We start from the raw sequence: 20311 nt of genomic DNA, 5'->3' as shown, positions 1-20311 counted from the left end.
TGGGATTTATTTAAGTTTACACGTCTGGAGCTGTTTTGTTGGGTTGTGGGTACTTTTTGGGGGAGAGATGAACTTTCTTTCTTTAAAGCATGACTTGAAATGAAAAAAAAAAAAAAGTATCTTTTTCCCATTCTGACAAAAGTCATCTTTAAAAGTAGCTAAAAGGGTCTCAGCTCTGTTGAGGTTTACAACAGAATAGCAATAAACATGTCTAGGTGGTCTAGCCACAAGAGAATAAAGAATTTATTTTGCTTGAACAAAGATGAAATGTTTGAATTTTAGAACCTGTTTCAACGATCTGAATATAAAAGGATTTAAGACTTGAAATGTAACTTTATTGAAAGCTTTTAATAATAAAGTTTTAAAGGAAAGCATGCAGTATCTAAGAGTATGCTAAAACTCTGGTAGCAAGGAGCAGCTGATACACAGAATCAATAAACAGGAAGCCAGCTCTTCCCACTTTATCCATGGCTTCACTGCTGGCAGAATCCTTCAGCATATGGTAGAGTGTGGAGTGAAATTCAGACTCTTCTTTCAGCTCTTCTGAAAAAGCTTCACTGGTTTCAGTGAGCTTGAGGTTTTGTATTTTCTCACCACTGAACATATAAAGAGACCAGTTGTTGTCTTTGGCAGAACCTGCTGTAGGATGTTCACTCACCTGTTGCAGGAGAAAATGCTCTGTGAGGTGAAGCCTGTGCCACTATCAGAGTACAAAGTCTAATATTTGTGTGTCACAGGCATTTAACCCCAGGGTGAGGAAGCCACTCCAGCTCTCAGCACTGGGGTGTGTCACCTTTCTCCAGCCACACCTGGGACTGTTTGGTTGGCTGGGAGAAGTTTTAACCATTTGTTTTAGTTCACAGGTGGAGACAAATCAACACTGAGGTTGTTATTCCCTCCTTTGCAGTAGGGAGCAAAGGAAACCCTACAGCCAGGAAGAAAGGCCCAGCTGTTCTTTAAAAAACTGGCAGAGCAGACTGCTGATTTTCAAGGGGCCTCTGAAGAGCATGAAGCTCTGGCTAAAGCCTCCCTTGGTGACTTACCAGTTCCACTTTCCTTAGCAAGTCTTTGCTGCTGGGACTTGTGTCCCTGAGAGCTCTCCCAAGTGCAGTGTGTGACACTGAACTGAGGCAGGGGCTGAGGCCACCAGGGGTGAGTTAATTGTTTCTGTCTAACTGGGGCAGGGGTCAGTGCTGGTCTGCTCTGGAAGTCTGCTCTGGCTCCACAAACCTTGAACACAACTTGCTCTGGCCCTGCTTCTCCATTCCACTTGCTGTGAGCAAAAGCAAAAGCAGCTGCAAGCAGAGCCATCTGTTCATAGGCCTTCACTTCTGCCAGGGCAGCCTGCAGTGGCAAGGACAAATCAGACAAAACACATCTCCTTCTGTTTCCCTGTGTTACAGCAATGCCAGGGCCTGCTTTACTCCAGTCCTTGGCTCAGCTGGCAGCACAGCAGGTCTCAGTGCAGGAGAGGGTGACCTGAGTGAAAAACAGGGTAAAATCCACCAGGAAACTCTCTGGCACTCACCTTCCTGGGCACAGGGACATACTTGTGAGAGTACTCTGCTGGGAAAATGTTCACTCCAGCTCTTTTCAAAGCTGCTCTGAGGGCAAAAGGACTCATCCATTTTCCTGTGATGTGGGAAAGCACCTCCTCCTCTTCCACCACTACTGAAGACAACATACACTGATTATCCTGTTGTACAAACCAGTGAAAGCAACTTACTGGTCATGGAAGCTACTTTCTGCTTCAGGCTTCAACTATTGATATCTTTGCTATGCTGGGTATTACCCACATCATCTGCTACTCTGGGCTGTGACCTTTCATTTACAGATCCTGAAGAAAGCCAGGTTTGTGTAGGAATTGAGAAATGACACTGGTGTACTGATTTGTACAGCAATGAACAGACGGATAATCATGAGTAGCTTGAACTTTGAGAAGAAACAGGGAGCATTAGTAGCATGCTCATAGAAATGCTTTAACTTCTCTTGGTAGAGCTGGGAGGAGAGAGGAACAATTTTCAGGCCTCTAACAGGTGGAACAGGTCTCATAGTAAACAACTGAAATTAAATAACCAGTGCAGTACTTGGAAAGGAAGAGAGACTCAAATTGCTCTTGTGGAAGCATCCCAAATTCTTAATCAGGACACTGTAGTAATTATGGGGTTTTTTTTAACTGAAAATATTTGATTAAAAAATTACTGATAGTACCTTAATTTGTATCTGAATGGTTGCAAAGACTGCAGTGACTGTGAAGAGTCCTTCATTCACACCAGTAGGATGCAATTCCCAGGCCTGATAGGGCAGGTTCAGGTGAGCATCCTGGAGAAGGGCTACTGTATAAAAGGCACCCATCCCCAAGGTGATGCTCTTTTCTTCTGCTTCATAGGTTGTGCTGCTAATGCCATCAGTTCTCCACTGCTGGCCTGGACAAAAAGGAGGGAAAGATACAATGATGTACATGGAAAGCTTCTGGCAGTAATGCTGAAGTAAAACAAAACCAAAAAAGTAATAATAATTTAAAAAAATTTAAAACCCCAAATCAATTCACATTGAAGTACCCCAACTATTTCTGGACACCAAACTGCCCCTTATCTTTACAGCTGGACTGTAACAAGAGTCCAACTCAGGCATAAATTCCACTATTGAAATTTAAATTTATGTCCTAAGTTTGTACCTGCAGGATCCCATCGGGCTACCACAGGCACTTGAAAATAAATCACATTATCAGGAAGCCTCAAGGTTATCTGCACTGCTGCCTGTGGGCCATCTTCAGCCTCGTCTGGGGAATATGGATACACCTCCAATCCAACATCCAGCAGCTTTGGCAAGAGAGGAAAAGGATATCAGAAAATGCAGGGTTTTTTCTTTGAGTTCATCTAACCACTGCAAAGTTTTTAATGCACCATTTAAACTGATTTTATAATATTGCACATTTCCAACTATGACTTTGAAGGCAGCAGAAGAGTTGCTACCATGAGGCCTTGGAACCTTTCCTGTGCTGCTGAGGGCAGCCCCAAGGCAGGGCCATGGGCACAGCAATTTCCAGCAGATCCACAGCCTCAGAATCCAGGAGCAGCTGGAGGCAAAAGCAGGTGTAATTCCACCCTGTCCCCACAGTGTCAGAGGGAAGGGGAGGTCACAGGGGCTGGGAATGAACATCCCAGGCTCTTCCCTGCCCACAGTCCTGCTCTCTGAGTTTGGCTCATTGGGAATTTTGTTTACTAAAGGTTTCCAGCTTCACCGTGCAATTTGTGGGTAGGTCAGCACTAGAGGAAACCAGAACACAGTGACCACAGTCCTCAACCAGCCTGAAAAGCCTGGAGCTGAACCAGCAGTGATTTCTGGTAGCACTGTGCTTTTACCTTTCACATATGAAAAGCTGATGATTTGCAAACCTTGCCTCATTAGTTTGCTGCTCAGAAGTCGTGTCCAGTGCCTGTGACAGCAGCGACAACCCTCAGGAGCAGCTCCCCACGGTGGACCAGGGCGGCAGGGCTGATCCCTTTCCCCCCTCACCTCCACCATGCTCCAGTCCCCGACGTCCTGGACCTGGGGCGGCAGCTGCAGGGCATCGATGTGGTACACACCCCCCAGGGGCACCAGCTGCTGCAAATCAACAACTCGTGGGGCCTCTTCTCTGCCTCCTGCCTCCTCCTGCAGCGGTGCCTCCTCCTCTGGAAAACGCACCAGACAGCAGGAGTTACCCCGGTGCCCAAACTCACCGACCTTTCCCAGTCCCCTCGGCATTCACTGTGCGCTGGAAGTGCTTCACTGCAGCATTCCAGCCCCATCTGCTGGTGCTCCTCAATAATCTCTGAAACGTGGGGAAAGGCAGAGAGCTGGGCAGTGAAAAGCATTTCTTGATTTGGGGCCGAGCTTTTGGGTTTGTGGCCGGTTCCAAATGATTTCTATAGGAATAAGGATTTACTGACAAAATGCGTCCATCATTAACCACATAGGCGTTTCACAAGCACAATAATACAGTAGATTTTGGACAGGTTTAGTAAGATTGTATTGATATAAAAAGAAATGAAGCAAATAAAAAGATATATAAAAATAAGACACTAAAAGGCCACGTGCTGAAGGTGAAAGACATGGTAATTATGAAGAGCGAGAGAGATTTAACATGAAACACAATTTTCAGATAACAAATATAATTCCTTTTTTTTCCTATGCATAATTACTTATATATCACAAATGTAAGAACTTAGTGTTTAATTAGTTGGAAAATGTTAGTAAAAGGCAGAAACACTGTGGACAAAAATGGCCATAAATATTTTCTTTAAAAAAACCAAACCAGCCCACATAAAACATCACAAGGGATGGTACAGGAGCAGAGAAGTTAATGTTGACAGGAATCAAGAAAAAAGTGATCAATACTGTAGAAACAGCTACTGTAATTATTATGAAATTTGCTCTGAGAGAGTAAGACCATATCAAAAACTGACAACTCTCTCTATAAATTGTCTTCAAGCTTAAAAAAAAAAAAAAAAAGTGACAATGGTGTTAATTTTATGTCAGATTTAGTTACATTCTGCAGAGGTTTGAAGGTTTGACTCCACTGTATCACACACCACCATAATGTCCTTTTGCAGATATTCTGAACAACAAACTTACCAGAAGTAAAAAACATTTTATTGCATTTAACAGTGGCAGCTTATACTTTAACTTGGTTTTTAAAATAATAATACAAAAATATATAGGTATCTTCTAAAGAAGCTATTTACTGTCCCAAGGTAATTAATCTCCTTAACAGTGGTGCAATAAGGGTAAATCCAGAAAAACTGTCACACTTCTCTGTTGTTGCATTTCTGGTTTTAACCCTCATTTACCTGGCTCCTTGTTTTAAGGTAATTGAGCATCCTTTCACTGCTATTCTCAAAAGTGATTGAAAGGGTTTGCAAACCATGAGTGTGCCAGAAAAAACAGTTTTTTCCCATCTTTCCTTATTAAAACAGATGAACAAGCTGGAAAACATTCAGGTGTAATTGGTATCTGTGCACATCCACTTAATCTAATATTGTGGTAGGTGTTTTCAAAGCCTGACAGAAATAAAGTACAAATTCCTCCACATGAGGGCCAAGTCTTTAATATTCTCTTGAAAACCTTGCTTTTAGGGTCTAGTCTGATAACTGGTTCACTGGACTGTGCTCAGTCCAAAGCGTTGTGGGGTGGGAAAGAAGAAAAACGCTGTAAAGTGCAGCTAAATTATGCTAATAGTTGTTTGCAGTTGTTCTATTTAAGTCAGTACCACAAGAAAACTCACTCTTATTAAACCAAAGGACAACATCACAACACTGGAGAAATTTGTAACTTACATGGGAGAGACAAACGGTTTTATTTCCTAGAATTAGGCCTTCATTCAACCAGGTGTAAGAGCAGGTATCTCATTTTAAGTACCCATTTAGGGAATACTCAGTAACACCTCACACTACACCAATGCCTACCATGATATGGAATCATCGTTTTCTGAGGAAGTAAATCTCCCCAGAGCCTGGCAGATTCATAATGATTGTGTGTCTCACTCATAAACATAAATATAATAATACACATATTTATATAAAGATAAAAAGCATGTACCTAACCATAAATAATAAAAGTAAGTGTGGGGACAAACTCCATTTTCCTATCTGTCCTCTTATCTCTCCACATGTAACAATCATTAATAGAAATGTCAGCAAAACTCAAGTGTTATCAAAACATCCCTATATTTATAAACTTTGCTCCATTCACACAGAGATATTGCAGTGTTTCCACGGATCATGGAAAGGCCTGGGTTGGAAGGGACCTTGAAGTCCAGTTCCAGCCTCCTGAACATCTTCTACTATCCCAGGTCGCTCAGAGCCCCATCCAACTTGGCCTAAGACATTTCCAGGGATGGGGCAGCCACAGTTTCTCTGGACAACCTGTGCCAGGGCCTCACCACCCTCACAGGGAACAATTTTTAACATAGAAAATACTTAGCCTAAGTACTTTTTTAGTCCTGCACATGAAGACTAACCAAATACCTTGTGATGGAACCTCCAAGGTGTCTGAATTCTGCTCAGTTTTCTCCTCCGTCTCTTTTACATCATCTGTGTTATCGCTGTTTTCTTTCAGTGAGGCAGCACTCTCCTAGACAAAAAGCAAGAGACATTTTTCCATTAGTCACAGACAAACACAATGAAGAAGAAAGTATCACCTCCCCCAAGGAGGCCTAAGGAGAAGGGATACAGGAACATTTGTATCGATCTTGCTACAGGGTCAAGGTTTTAAGACAAGTCATTTCTACCTAGCCAGCAAAAATATTTTCATTAAAGGTACTCTCTAATTTGGAACTGGACTTATAAATAGAGACAAAGTTATTACTTGATTTCCACAGCAAATTCTATCTTGAGCTCCCTGAGTACCAAACAAGCACCAGCACCCAATACTTTTTCAGGAGTGTGTGCACTCAAAAGTTATGACTTTGCTGATTTTACAGCCAGCAGAGTGTAAAATGGCACCAAGAGGCACCAAGTAAAATGCAAGTTGAGGCTGAATCCAAACCAACACCGAAACTGTGCCAGAGCCTCACCTGTGGCTTTGACTTGTGCCTAGCCCATGATATTTATTCCCTTTCACACTGTATTTACACACAGAAACGTGGGGGAGCTCAAGGAACAGACAGAGAGGAGGATGCTGAGAAACATTCCCCTGGATTTCCAGACAAATATCCAACCCAGACAGGGATTCATCCATGCCACAGCAGACTCCTCTGGAGGCGCAGCACCTTCTGTGTCCTGGCTGTGCCTGCCAGCACGTGGGAAGAACACACATCTCCTCCAACAGGACAGGAGGTGAGAGGACAGAAGCTGAGAGAAGTGGAGCCTTCAGAGGGAAGAAGAAAATTCACAAAATGGATTGAGAGAAAGAGTGGAAGATGTGGGAAAGAAAAAGAGAGGGAATAAAATGAAGGAGCGTAAAGAAAGTCTGAAAAATGTAGGTGAAAAGTGCCCAAAGATATGGTCTGTCATACAAAAAAGAAAGAAAGGAACCAGGAGACACAGGATTTTCAAGCACTGATTCATTACAAAGGTGTTAGGGACTGAAAAGGAGAAAAGCCATGATCATGAACCCCATTCTATCCCCATTTGATCCCTGCATGGATCCCAGAATTTATTCACTTAAGAGTCGGAGTAGAGGATACTTGTGGGTCCCTTTCCACTCAGAATATCCCGTGAAATTGCTCCAAACATAGCAAATAGGCCTAAAACTTGATGTTTTGTCAGTTATTTCTGCAGAAATTTTAGGTAGAGAACACAGGGCATTTATCTGAAAGCCACAGGTGATACACAAAGTGAAAACTCCAAATGCAGTAAGGACAATGCAAAACCAGGCAACTTCTATTACACCTAAAGCAAACATATTCCATGGAAGACAGCTGAGAAAGAGGACAGGCAGCCAGAATTAGTACTTGAAAAACCCTCTAACAGCAAAGGGTCAGCACACAGACATGGAGCAGCCAGGCACCTGCACAGCCAACACCTGCTGAACTCAGGAATCTTACTCTGCCCGTTGCAAATTTTCCTAAAATTGGATTCCTGCAGGGATTTTGTGGGGCTGTCAGTTTTGCAGAAGCAGAATCCATTCATCTGTACATATGCCAGATAGTTATAGAAATATCTTGCAATGGCACGTCATGCTTGATCCTTCTCTTAAACCACCAATCAAATGCCAACTGCACAGTCTGCCCAAACTTCCCTTTCTTCTTTCCATCTTTCCATCCCCTTGAGAAGATCTATGACACTGTTGACACAAGCTGCCTTTTCTAATGAAACATTTAAGGATTTGGCTGTCCTGCACAGGACACTGTGACTGAGATTCAAGTGTAGAATATCCTTTGAGGAGGTTTTTTACCTACCTTTCTCTCCTTCGAACTTGTTTCTTCTGCAGCAGGCACGCTGGGTTCTTCCCTGCCTTCCTCCTCCTCTTCTCCAGGTTCTTTCCCAGAGTCTTCAGGATGCTCAACTAAGTCCTTGGTGTCTGGGGCCTCCTGCCTGGGCAGCCCTTGGCACTGCACCCACAGGGGAGACAAGTGGTCATAGCAGGTGTGCAGCACACGGACGGCTACGCTGCTCAGAGCCAGGGATTTGGGCAGGTCAAAGGCATGTCCTGCCCCCTCAAACACAAAGTTCTTGAACCTGGGAAGGGCAGAGATAACAACAGCAGGCCCTAGTGAGATTGGCAGCACTTCACTTGGTGTTTCCTCACAAAGGGTCAAATCTCTTTTGGGATTTGTTGCACCATCTGAGAAATGTTGTGGGATGTCACAGTGCTTGTGCTGGCAGCTGTCTGTAAGACCCTCCAGCACAGCCACAACTGCATCAAGGGAATCAGAAGTTCCAAAAAGAAGTCATGACAGGATGACAGTGAGGCAGGATCAGATGGCAGCTCTTCTAGAAACTACACTCCTGGTAAAACTCATTTATTGGGAAAATCCCTGCACAGCTGTTTGTGTTATATCACTCTCAGCACCTTTCAAAATAATTCAAATAATACTTAATTTTGGACAAGATAAGCTGGTGACAAGTTCTAAAAATCTTCTAGTAAAGGAACACTTTGCTTTTAATTGTTGGTGGAATAATTAAAGTGCATCTCTCTGCTGGCCAAAAGGCTTTAACACTTAACCCCTATGGGCTCTCCCTGCAGGTCACTCTGATATTGCTTAGCACCCACCCTGCTATCTAACAAACTCACAGCAACAGGTCCTTAGTCAAGATAAAGTACTTTTAAAACTTTATTCCTTATATTTATGGAGTGGGAGTAAGAAGTCTGCTCAAAAATCTCATTTTGAGAATGTACCATTTAAATGGTAATCCAAAAACCACAAAACTCAAGATTCAGAAATGATAGTGCATCCAAGGCTCTAAAATATTTTCTCTAACTGAGCACAAAGTATCATTCACTGCTTTGAAAGCAACTGGAACAACTTAGAAAATATTAAATGCATCAGCAAGAAACACTGCTTCCAGAGGAATTTCAATTCTATGCATGAGCTTTATTGTTTTTCTTCCAAATTTGTTCTGGCAGTGACAGGGTTCTGCTGTTGCATTTTAAGAAAGAAATTTATATATCTCTAAACCACTCCTTGGCAACAGCCAGCACTGAGACTCTGCAGAATGGATGCTATTCAACAACAACAACAACAAAAAGATGATGTGAAATTGATTCTTGGTGTTTACTCAACAAAGCCAGGCCTCATTTCAAATTAATAATTTCAGTGTGCTGTACCTTGCTTTCTTCTTCAGATTGACCCAAATACAGAAAGTACTACTTTTATCCTTTATGACTGTGTGCATATTCCCAGTTTCAGAATCTTCATACATACTGGCTGTCTACAAAGAAAAAAGCCACTTAAAACATGTGTTATTTATTTCACTTTGATTTATCTATATTTACTTGAATGAATAAATTAAAAAATACATATAAGAATGAAAAAACACTAGACCAAGCCCAGCTGTGTTGTATTTATGTACTAAAGCACAACAGTTATAAACTCAAATCTGTTTCTTAAAATTTGAACTACATTCCTTTTTTTCCTCTGACTTCATAAATTCTGTGAGCCAAGCACTGCCAAACAGGGATTCTTCCATTATTTCCCTAATTCTCAGGACAAATTATTTAAAAATGAACAAAAAAAGGATTTACTGAGCAATAGTGGACTCCTACCCCAGAGTCACTGCACACACTATTTTATCATTAAAGCAACATCGAATTTGGGAAATAATGATTATATTGGGAACTTAATCCTAAATTCAAATAAACAGGAATTCAAGAACTCTTAACTTCCAGGGGGTTTGACTGTGCACATACAACTGGTTTACTATTTCACTAATATTCCTTTGCTAAACATACTTATATATATTTGATTAATATTCTTGAGATAGCAAGGTCACTACCTACACATGCAGCTCAAAAAACTCTCCCGCACAATATCATTTTCTTGTTTGAGCACTCTTCACCTTTCCCAAGAGCTTAGTTTCAAAAATATTTTAATCACATGAACTTGTATTAAAAAGATGTGTACACAGCAACCTTATGAGCTGCTTTTCACATCTACTTTTTGTGGTACAGTCAACAAATTTCATACACCACCTCTTGTTTTTATCATCTCCAAATCTCACAAAACTTCCCCATAGTTTATTCTTGTCTAAATTGATGATGAGATTTTCTACTGTAAAGTTCAGATTTTCAGGAGTTTTGAATAATTACAAAGTCTGGCAAGTGCTATAAACATGATTTGGAAACTCATAGACTCATCTCTGTGATAGCTTAGGACCAAACAAAAAGCCAACCATCATTAAAGGACATTTGGAGTTATACTTATGTGCACGTGTCACAACTTCGAAGCAGTAAATCTCACTCACTTTGAGCAGGTTCTGTGTAGCCTCATTGTACTTCTGATGAAGCAGATCCTGCAATTGCAAAATAAATTCCAGGTACTGGTCTCGTTGTTTTTCTGTGATCTCATCTGGTGATGCCTCCAACAGAAGACACTCATACTTCTCAATCAACTAGAAGACATTTACATGGGAAGAGTATCTGTTTTGACACCATCCTTAACATATCATGTGTTCTGTCATAAAAAATGAGGCAAACCTACCTCCTTTGTACTTAAACAGATTTTGGTCACAAAAATAACCTTTTTTTTAATAGACAGATAGGAAATGTACCTCAAAACCAAACCAGCCCAATGAAACCTGTATTACACATGAAACTTCCCCCTCCCCCCCAGTTTCTAGAAGACCCCATTTAACTTTCTGAAAAACAACATAAAGTCAGCACAAATGAAAATAAAATCCCAAATTTACAGAGCAGGCACAGATTGCTTAAAACTGCTTCACAAGCTATCAATGGCTGGTGACTTCTGTTGGTAAATGTCATTTCTGGAAACTTTTGCTCTTACATGACATTTTACTGGCTCAAGTGTTACAAAATAAGGCTGTTGTCCACCAGAGCATTTATATCTGACATCATACAGAGTTTGTATGCTCTGGTTTAAAGTGGAAGAGAATATGGGTATTGGAATGTTAAACCTCAGTGTAGAAACAGAGCACACAAATCCCTTAAATGCATATTGAGAGTCAATACACATCTCCTTTGGGTTAACAATAAATCTGTAATTAAAGAAAAACAGAAAAATTGAAGACCTTCTAGGTGTTGAAGGTCTTTTTCAGTCATTTGGCCATGAAAAAAGGGAAAATGAGTTAGAGGGGGCTGTGAAGGCTATGTTTAAGCTTAAACTGAAATACACCATTTTAACACTTACATTTAGGACCACTTCCTCCTTCTCCATCACAAGCTGAATGCCCTCCTCATGGTCATCACGCCACAAGCTCATGAAAGTGTTGATTTCCTGAGGTACAGTGGGGTCAGGAGTCCCATCACAGCTGAGGTAATGCTCCCACTACAGAAGAATTCAGAGAAAAGTGGATACAGGTGTGCTGCACACTGCTATTACAAGAAAAAGGAGGATTCTGAAAGACAAATATATTATAGTGATGGGATTCTAACACCACCTGGTTTACTATCCCTAGGACAGGAAACATGGCTTTGATATTAATGTGATACAATGCTTCTGCCCACCTCACACTTGCTGTTTATACCTATTTATCAGTGGATGCTCCACAAAAGCAATGAATTCAGTACCTGCCACAAGGGAGGGGCTGGAAGAATAAAATGACTGAGAACAGAAATGAGGAAGGTGCAGGTGGAAGAGGTGGAAGAGGCAGGTGGGTCTCAGATCAGATTCCGCCAAGAAAACTGAAAATTCCTACACTGGCAGTAAAGTTAAGAGCCTCAAATGCAACATCTTTACTCCTCCTTTCTCTGCCTCTGAAGGAGATTTCCTCTCCCTTACCAGCATTAATTCTCCTGTTGTAGAAACCTCTGGTAGGAATGTGAAATCCTAGATTAGTGGATCTTTAAAATAACTTTATTTTGAAATCAACTCTTGGTCATTCCTATAAGTGGTGGAAAGAAAAAAGTCAGTGGCAGACTAAACTCAATGCCAAACATAAGCCTAACATTGGCTCCTGGGATCAATTTATCACCCACAATGGATTTTTTTTTATCCATAGAATAGGATATTAATGAAACATTGCCCTCCTGTTTGCTGTGAAGATTAATAACCCCTTGTTACTGAAAACTGCATTACAAAGGAAAACATATCTTTTAAAGCAAAAGCACTTATAGGATTGCATTCCCAACCACTCCCATCAGTATTCCTATTGACTTCAAACAAAACAACAATAGGGGAGTGCTGAGTGCACTGGAAACTCCTGTATAAAAGACTGATCAATTTTCAGCAATAAGACATCTGATTTCTTTTTTTTTTACATCTTTGCACTTAAAAGAGAGCTTCACTTTTATTGTCACATACTTTGAAGTAACAGCACTTATTTTGAGAAAAAGGATAAATTTCATGGTAAGTTGTAAATGCATGACTTCATCTAAACTGAAATTGTTGAGAAATAGATGTGGAAACTCAGAATCTGCTATTATATATTTCCTTTGCTTAAATAATCTTAACAACAGACTAACGGAAACTCTGGCATTTCCTATAATCTACCAGTGTTTTATCAGACTTATTTTAAAATCAATAGTTCCAGCTTGTCAAAAACATCTATAAACAACAGCTGGCAATGATCACAAGCTGTACCAGAGAAATGTCAATTGCGTTCAGAAAAAAAAACTGTTACAGTGAGTGGTAAAGCTGTCAAAGATGCTGTGGTACCTCTAAATGTTTCAAAACCCAACTGAGCAGCTTGATTCAACATCAGACTTTGCCCTGCTTGGTGCAGGAGGTTGAGCTACAGAAACTACAGAAGTCCTCTCTAACATGATTTATCCTATGATTGTGAAGTTCTTCTGCAGAGACTTTAAAAGGATTAAGCAGTACACAAGAAAAAGAGAAAATCCTTGTGTCCACAGGACTGTAGGATATGAAACCTTTGGTTCCTTACCTGACCAAATCTCATTATCAGACTGTTACTGAGTGATGTGTTTGCAGGATTCACAAGAGTGAAATCTACTATATTTCCACACCTTACCACTTAAAATTGGACTTGACAGGTACATAATGCCATTGGGTGATGATTCAACCACCATGGATGTTACCCCAAACTGCAGCCATCAACTTTTAGCTGCATTTTCGTACATTTCCAGCCCTGACCTGGGTTTGTGCCACATCCTTCAAAAAAAATGCCAAGCCTCTCTCTCTGAATGATGATTTGTGATATCCAGGAACTGAAACGAATGTTCTACAAAATTTCTTTTTAAGCCCTGGTAGAACTTTTTTTTGGTGAAATGGTTAAAAGCAGAATGAACTAAAGAAATAAAAGAGGAAGAAGATACCAGAACATCTGAAATTACAATTCCTTGTGACTGTTGGGGTAAGGTGTGGGGCACTGATACTTTGATCACCAGACAGGCTCCTCTTTGCCCACATTTCTTTTCTGTGTGCTCCAAAGTAAAGAAGTGAGCATGGCCTGTCACTGCTTTGAGATAGAATTCAAAATGCCGTCATAGCACACACTTACATTCAAGACCTGGAAGCTCCCAAAGTCTCTTCCTTGCCAAACCTCTGGGCAGATTTTGGGAAGAAAGCTTACCTTGGCTTGTTCTTTGCAATCCATTTTCCACTGCTGTGCAGAAAGAAACTTCTGTTCCAGTGAATGAAGCTCTGCTAGTTCAGACTCCCTCTCTACTTGATACTGTTAAAAGTATATATATATATCAAACAGAGCAGTTAAATGTTTGGCTTATTTCTTAAAATTATTTTACATAGAACAAACAAATTTGGGAATTTGAATGAGTTATTATTTAAACAAATCCAAACACTGAAAACTTGCTTTTTGTATTAAAGATACTGATAAGACTGCAGTAGTTTGCAATATGTTATTGTCATCACAGTAGCTGCTGAGCCATATGACAAACAGAATATGACATATGATTGTAACCTCTCACTGGAACAGTTTCCATATCACCATTCTGGAGACAAGATGTAAAAAATGTAAGCATCTTCTGGGAAAAGTGTGCAAGATCATTTTATTTTTTCCCTTTCAATTTCTATTATTTTAAGGTTACCTTCTCCCTAGGAGGAAAAAAATATTCTGTGAAGTACAAGAGGAGCAGACAGGAGTGACTTTCAAAAAAAGTTAGTTGGTTGTAAATATTTTTTTTTCTTTTTAAACACAAAAATATTTATCTATTACAAATCAGCTTTTGTTCTGAATGCCAAACTGTTCAGAAAAATAAATATACATAGTCTAACACACACACATATATATACAAACACAAATCAATGTATCTGCCCGAGGAGGGAACCAATTAAGGAATTTGTACCAAATATCCTCATGGGGAACATGAAAAATATATTCAATTGAAAGCACAGTGGAAATGGAGAAAAAAAAAGGCATTTAATCAAAGTGAAGAAACCCATATCACAAAGGTAATGCATTTAAATTTATCAAAACTGGAAAATTTCCTCAATATTGTTCCCAACACATAAGGAAAGGAAGGAAATAAATTTCTATTTTAGGAAGTTAATTAAGGAAATTAATTCCTATAAATGACTGGTGTTTTACAGGCCTTGTCTCAAGTTTAGAAATAGGATTAGATTTTTTCATTTAGTAAAAGACTAACCTTTGCCTCTAGCTTTGCCAAGTGCTCTTGATATAGTCTCTCCCTTTCAAGTCTTTCTGCTTCTTCTTGTTCAGCTCGTAACTGAGCTTCAGCTGAGGATTGGGAAAGAGAACAAGAGCATAACTGTGCTTTCCTAAATAATTTCTAAAAAAGGATTTGGTTACCAACTGTAAGGATAAAACTACTGTAAAATGAACATTAAGAGCACAATAAATGTTTATCTTTCACTGCACAGAAATTTCCCATATGAAGATTGATCCAAATTAATTTGAGTACTATTAAAACTCTGGCACTGCCCCAATCAGTCTGTGAGGATAAAAGTGGCAACAAGGACCAGCAAGTGCAGCAGCAGAAGTGGTCTCTCCCTCTACAGCTTCAATGGACACAGGTTCTCAATCCAAAATCCTGAGTGAAACTCAGTGCTTTAATCCCAAATTCCTCTCCTTCTTTCCTACAACCACCAGTTTCTTAATTTTACAGCTGTTTGTTCATTGAAATCCTCTTCAGGATCTGCTATTCCACAGTTCTGGCTTCTCTTTGCTGCCATAGGGACTAGAAAATTAGAGAGGATGTGAAAACTGATTCAACCTCTAAGCCTTCAGTCTAAAATGGCACAGTCTGTGCCTCAATCCAGATGTTCCCAGTGACTTGATTTCATCACCTCCTAGTAAACCATGTCAGGTGTGTGTGTGCTGCACTGAGGCAAGTTCCCAAATCTGCCTGTGCCCACGTGAGCTGCCACTCCCACCACAAAATCTTACAGTGATTAGCAGTCACTGGCAGTCACAGCATGCTTAAGCCCCCACCAGGACTGACAAATGGTAAATTCCCGACTTCCCAATTGCAGCAGGAACAACCAGAAAAGAGACTATTCCTCTGATAGGGAAGTGAGATGCAGCATCAAGGACGGAATTTGGCCCACAAGAGAAAAGAGGCAAGAATAATTTGTTTTGTGAAACAGACAGCAATTTACATCTAGTTCATGATGTTATTTTCAGCCCATTTATTTAAAATAAACAATCTGTCTATCATATTCCCTCTAAATGAAGTGCACAGTACCTGCCAGCTTTGCTTCCCTTGCTTTCTTCGATTTTCCACCTTTGCCAGGGGACTTCACGTTTGCAATAATGGAGAATAGAACAAATGTCAGTATTATGTTAATACAGTTTGGCAGTTCTGTAACTCTGTAACTTTGCCCTTCCAATGTGATTCCTCAACTAAGATTTTAGACACTCTAGATAGCAAATGAAATCTCCAGAATAGTAATGCACATTCTGGAGTCAAATTTCTCCTCTTTTTTATGATAAGGTCTTACTATCAATGTATTTTTCTATGCTAGACATTCCCAAACACAGCCACAACACAAGAGTATTAAAATCTTTTGGTTTAATGTGGAAATTGAATAACAGGCAGATCTGCTAAGACACTAGATGTTACAACTTCAAACATTTCAGGAAATACCAGAAAATGTATTTTGGGACAAGCCTGGCATTTAGAAGCATCTCATTCACAATACAAAATATCAAAGAGTTCTCTTTTCTGTTATAAAATCTCACTGCAACCCCAGACAGTTCACTGTTCACCTCCAGCATAAGCCTAGAATGACTATTTTAAATTTGAGGTTTTCAGAAATTACCTGACCATTGGTCCTTCTTCACACACCAAGCGTGTTACAGACACTCTTATTTCACACTTTGATTCTGACTATCACACATTCAGATATAAATAACTATTTGTTCACTTCACACTACTTGGCATGGCAATAAATATATTGGCATAAGTATATATATAAATGCAACTTCGAGTACAGAGATTGCCATGAAGCTGGGACAAATACAATAGTGACAATAAAGCGTCACTGGAGTGTGAGTGCATCTTATCACATTTGTTACCAAAGCATTAGTTTGCAAAATTATCCCAAAACAGAGTCAGTAAAACTCACTTCGACCCATTAAGATTTCAGAGAAGAAATTGTTCTTTTCACTTTGATAAATAAATAAATAAATAAATAAATAAATAAACTGAAAATGGAAAATCTGTTTGTTTCAATTACTTGCAATCAGGTTTTAGTCAACTTTGTTTTTCATTCCTATGACTTAACAGGGCAGTGAGAAGAGGGAGATGCACAGCTGGGGTAAATAATTTCATTATCACTGAATTAAGAATAACCCAAAGGATAAATTTATGCAATTCAGTTTCCCACGGACTTCTGCCTTTTGTCCCTTCACTCCCCTTATTCTGTGTCTAGCCTATGACTCAAATAGCAGAATCCCAAAATCATTCAGGTTGGAAAAACACCTCCAAGATCAGAGTCCAAGCTGGGTCCAATCCCCACCTTATCACCCAGCCCAGAGCACTGAGTGTCATGTCCAGTCATTCCCTGGACACCTGCATGGTGGGATGGGGACTCCAAACCTCCCTGGGCAGCCCCTTCCAATGCTTGACAAACCTTTCATGATGAAATTCCTCCTGATGTCCAACCTGAATCTCACCTGGCACAGCTTGAGGCTGTTCACCCTTGTTCTGTCCCTTGTCCCCTGGGAGCAGAGCCTGACCCCCCTCAGCCACCCCCTCTGGTCAGGGAGTTGTGCAGAGCCAGAAGGTCCTCCCTGGGCCTCCTTTTCTCCAGGCTGAGCCCTCCCAGCTGCTCCTGGTGCTCCAGCCCCTTCCCCAGCTCTGTTCCCTTCCCTAGACATGCTCCAGCCCCTCAATGTCCATCTTGCAGTGAGAGGCCTGGAAGTGGACTCAGGACTGGAGGTGTGGCCCCACCAGTGCCCAGCACAGGGGACAGTCACTGTCCTGGTCCTGCTGCCACCCCATGTCGGGGACAGAGCCACGACAGCGCCTCTGTGCCTGGACACCCGTTGCCAAGACAGAGAAGCAGTGGCTGCACTGGCCACACTCTCTCAGCAGCGCTGCAGGAACACTTGGCCTCCTTGCAAAAGGCACAACAGCTCGGTGTCCTGGAGACGCCTCTTTCTCCTTCAGATTCAATTAACCCTGGCCAGCTACCAGGAAAAAAAACCAAAAAAACACAAAAAAACACAACCCCCCCCCCCGCCCAAAAAAAACCCCCAAAACAAAAACAAAAACAAAAACAAGAACCCACAAAAAATCAGATTAAATAAATAAACACAACAGTGAACTACAGTGTGTTTCTGCTTACCTACCTTTTTTTTTGGTTTTGGACCCTATAAGATAAGAAGGGAAAAAAAAAAAGGAAAGGGAACATCCGACATGAGCATATCAGCTAGAAAGGAATAATTAGAAATATACTTCTATACTGTTAAAATTGGATGTGATAATCTATTGAAAAAAATGACAATAAGTTCAATACTGTAGAAAATTAGCCACTAACACATGACTCTTGGAATGAAGTCTTAACACAGAGCCACCCTGGCGACCAAGTCAGAGCCACCTGCCGGCTGGTTCCGGCTGTTAAACCTCGGCACAGGGATTTACACCGGGGCTCACACAGGAGATAATGCGGTGCTTCTTCCAGTCTTAAAGCCTTTTTTCCACCTCCCGGCACTTTGGTAGCTAACAAGGAACACTCCGCTTTACACTCCACCACTTCATCCATCCCCTCTCCACCACATAACCCGTACCCCAGGCCCCTTCCCCGCCCCACCATGTCCCCAGCGGGTGGCGGTGCCCGTGTCCCTCAGGATCCCGCGGCTCTCGGCAGCCCCCAGCGGGTGGCGGTGCCCGTGTCCCTCAGGACCCCGCGGCTCTCGGCAGTCCCCAGCGGGTGGCGGTGCCCGTGTCCCTCAGGATCCCGCGGCTCTCGGCAGCCCCCAGCGGGTGGCGGTGCCCGTGTCCCTCAGGGTCCCGCGGGTGGATGCCGCAGGCCCCGCCCGGCGGGGGCGCAGGCGCGGCTCGGGCCGGGCGCGCTCCGGGCGCTGCCGTAAAGCGGCGCCGCGGCGGCTCCGGGAGGGAGCGGGTGAGGTCCCGGCCCGGCCTTGCCGGGATCCGCGGGGAACCGGGGATGGCTCTGTGGGGAGCGGGGCGCCAGGCAGAGCCAGGGGGAAGTGGAGGGCCCGCAGCGGGAGCAGGATTAGATTCCAATCGCCCGTGATTTGGTAGCGCCCAAGGCCGGGTCGGACGGGGCTCGGAGCGACCTGGAATAGTGGAAGGTGTCACGGGGTTGGGACGAGCTGATCTTTAAGGTCCTTTCCAATCCAAGCCATTCTGTGATTTTGTGGTTACAGAAATAAAAATCAGTTACTTTGTCACTTATCCTTACGTTTTGCCGGCGCACACTGGACTCGATTTGTAATGCACTCAAAGAGTCCTTTAAAAAGCAAAATGTATGAATTTCTGTGACAGTTGCAGAAATATATGTGTATATGTATAAAATGGAGATATCTATATATACAATATAAGAATATGTGATACATAAATATTTATGGAGATAAAAATAAATACATCAAAATATGTTATTATAAACATTGCTATATAAATATATAAAATACATACATATGTATTTTATTTATAGATCTTTACCACTTTATTTGTATATATATGAAGATACAGTTTTTTACAGACCATAGGAGCAGCCAGGCAAGCAGGCACAGGAAGCAGCCAATGAACAGCACCAAGTGTCCCAGTTGTTGAAAGTTATTACAAATTTCTTGTTTTCTGTTTGAGGGGGGAGGGGAGAAGATAATGAGAAACTAAATGGAATAAAAAGTAAGAAAGAAAAAGAAAGAGAGATATTAGAAGCAGAAGTAGAGCAAACTGGGCTCAGTAGGATACAGAAGTTTTAGGATGGCTGAGGCAATTTACTGACTCACAGAGAAGACTAATTTCAAATTGATTATCCTTCAGGTAACAAAACCCAAACAAACCAAAAAATTCACACAAGGACAGAGTTCACTGAAATGTGAGAATGGCCAATTCTTTAAGAAGTGAAGTGATAAAACTGTACAAAAATGTAAGTGTCTTAAATGCCACCAGCACCTTCCTTAACCAGAAAATGAACCCCCTCTTTCACTGTGCACTCAGTTAATTAAAAACACATTATTCTTTTCTTTCCAAGCTGCTGTACCTTGGAAGGGAGTATCCCAAAGGAGCAGACTACTTCAGAAGCCGTTTGAAAGCAGCTTTTCTAAAAAACAAAGATGAGACAGACCCTGAAAAAATTAAACAACTTATTGCCCGGGGAGAATTTGTTATAAAGGAGCTGGAGGCTTTGTACTTCCTGAGGAAATACCGAGCCATGAAGCATCGCTACTACAACGACGACAAGCCCTGACTGTGCCTGTAACCACACACATCCAGGAAAGGTAACAATAAAAGAGCTCTAACTGCAAAAGAAGTGAAATGTAAATCCTTCCAACCCCTCCAGAGCACAAATCAGGGAGCTGCCTCCGCGTCAGGAGTCACTTGAAGGGTTTGGGGTGTGCAGGTTATGGGTAGTAGGTTTTCCTCTGCTGCTTTTGACCTCCTCAGACTAAAACTTCAGGTATGAAATTACTTTGCAGGAAGGAGTGGTTGCACAGCCCTGTTATGTTTCGCTTCAATGTACGTGTTGAACAGAAACTCTTCTTACTCCATAGCTGTGTGTTTGGGTGTCAGTTCAAGGTGCTGTGCTTGTTACCTGAAAGATGAACCTGATTTTAAAAATGCTCCACACTGA

At 41.5% G+C, this 20311-nt stretch overlaps 2 protein-coding genes across 5 annotated transcripts in view; one reads left to right on the top strand and one right to left on the bottom strand.

Annotated features, from left to right (window-relative positions):
• Nucleotides 1–326: 326 nt before the first annotated feature.
• LOC310908467 (dynein axonemal intermediate chain 7-like) lies at nt 327–18493 on the bottom strand. 2 transcript variants are annotated; one of them, XM_083859530.1, is made up of 15 exons: nt 18302–18493; nt 15730–15781; nt 14671–14762; nt 13638–13739; nt 11294–11431; nt 10392–10538; nt 9256–9359; nt 7886–8165; nt 6012–6117; nt 3520–3677; nt 2678–2822; nt 2212–2426; nt 1529–1696; nt 1231–1344; nt 327–658 (listed from the first exon to the last, which is right to left on the bottom strand). In XM_083859530.1, the coding sequence occupies exons 1-15, from the start codon at nt 18302–18304 to the stop codon at nt 383–385; spliced, it is 2100 nt and encodes a 699-aa protein (XP_083715656.1). In that variant the 5' UTR covers nt 18305–18493; the 3' UTR covers nt 327–382. The 2 variants fall into 2 exon arrangements, with proteins under 2 accessions (XP_083715656.1, XP_083715657.1); XM_083859531.1 differs by having other exon boundaries at nt 376–658; nt 10392–10439.
• Nucleotides 18494–18546: 53 nt separating this feature from the next.
• The window catches only part of ETFRF1 (electron transfer flavoprotein regulatory factor 1), a 7493-nt gene continuing 5728 nt past the window's right edge, over nt 18547–20311 (top strand). For all 3 annotated transcript variants that reach the window (XM_083859535.1, XM_083859534.1, XM_083859533.1), the window contains exons 1-3: nt 18547–18613; nt 19501–19606; nt 19712–19958. In XM_083859535.1, the coding sequence (XP_083715661.1) occupies nt 19562–19606; nt 19712–19927 (261 nt within the window). In that variant the 5' untranslated portion in view covers nt 18547–18613; nt 19501–19561 and the 3' untranslated portion in view covers nt 19928–19958. The remainder of the gene's footprint in view (nt 18614–19500; nt 19607–19711; nt 19959–20311) is intronic.

The sequence above is a fragment of the Zosterops lateralis genome (genome assembly GCF_965231275.1).
Source record: "Zosterops lateralis genome assembly, chromosome: 4".
In the NCBI taxonomy this organism is placed as follows: Eukaryota; Metazoa; Chordata; class Aves; order Passeriformes; family Zosteropidae; genus Zosterops; species Zosterops lateralis.
Note: the sequence above shows the minus strand (reverse complement) of the source record. Positions and strands in the feature narration are given on the sequence as shown.

Excerpts from the sequence above, each read along its gene's own strand:
- LOC310908467 (XM_083859530.1), bottom strand. Across the intron at positions 9,360-10,391 it reads CTACACAGAACCTGCTCAAA|ACAGCCAGTATGTATGAAGA; the intron begins GTGAGTGAGATT and ends TTTTCTTTGTAG. Across the intron at positions 2,823-3,519 it reads GGGACTGGAGCATGGTGGAG|CTGCTGGATGTTGGATTGGA; the intron begins GTGAGGGGGGAA and ends CTCTTGCCAAAG.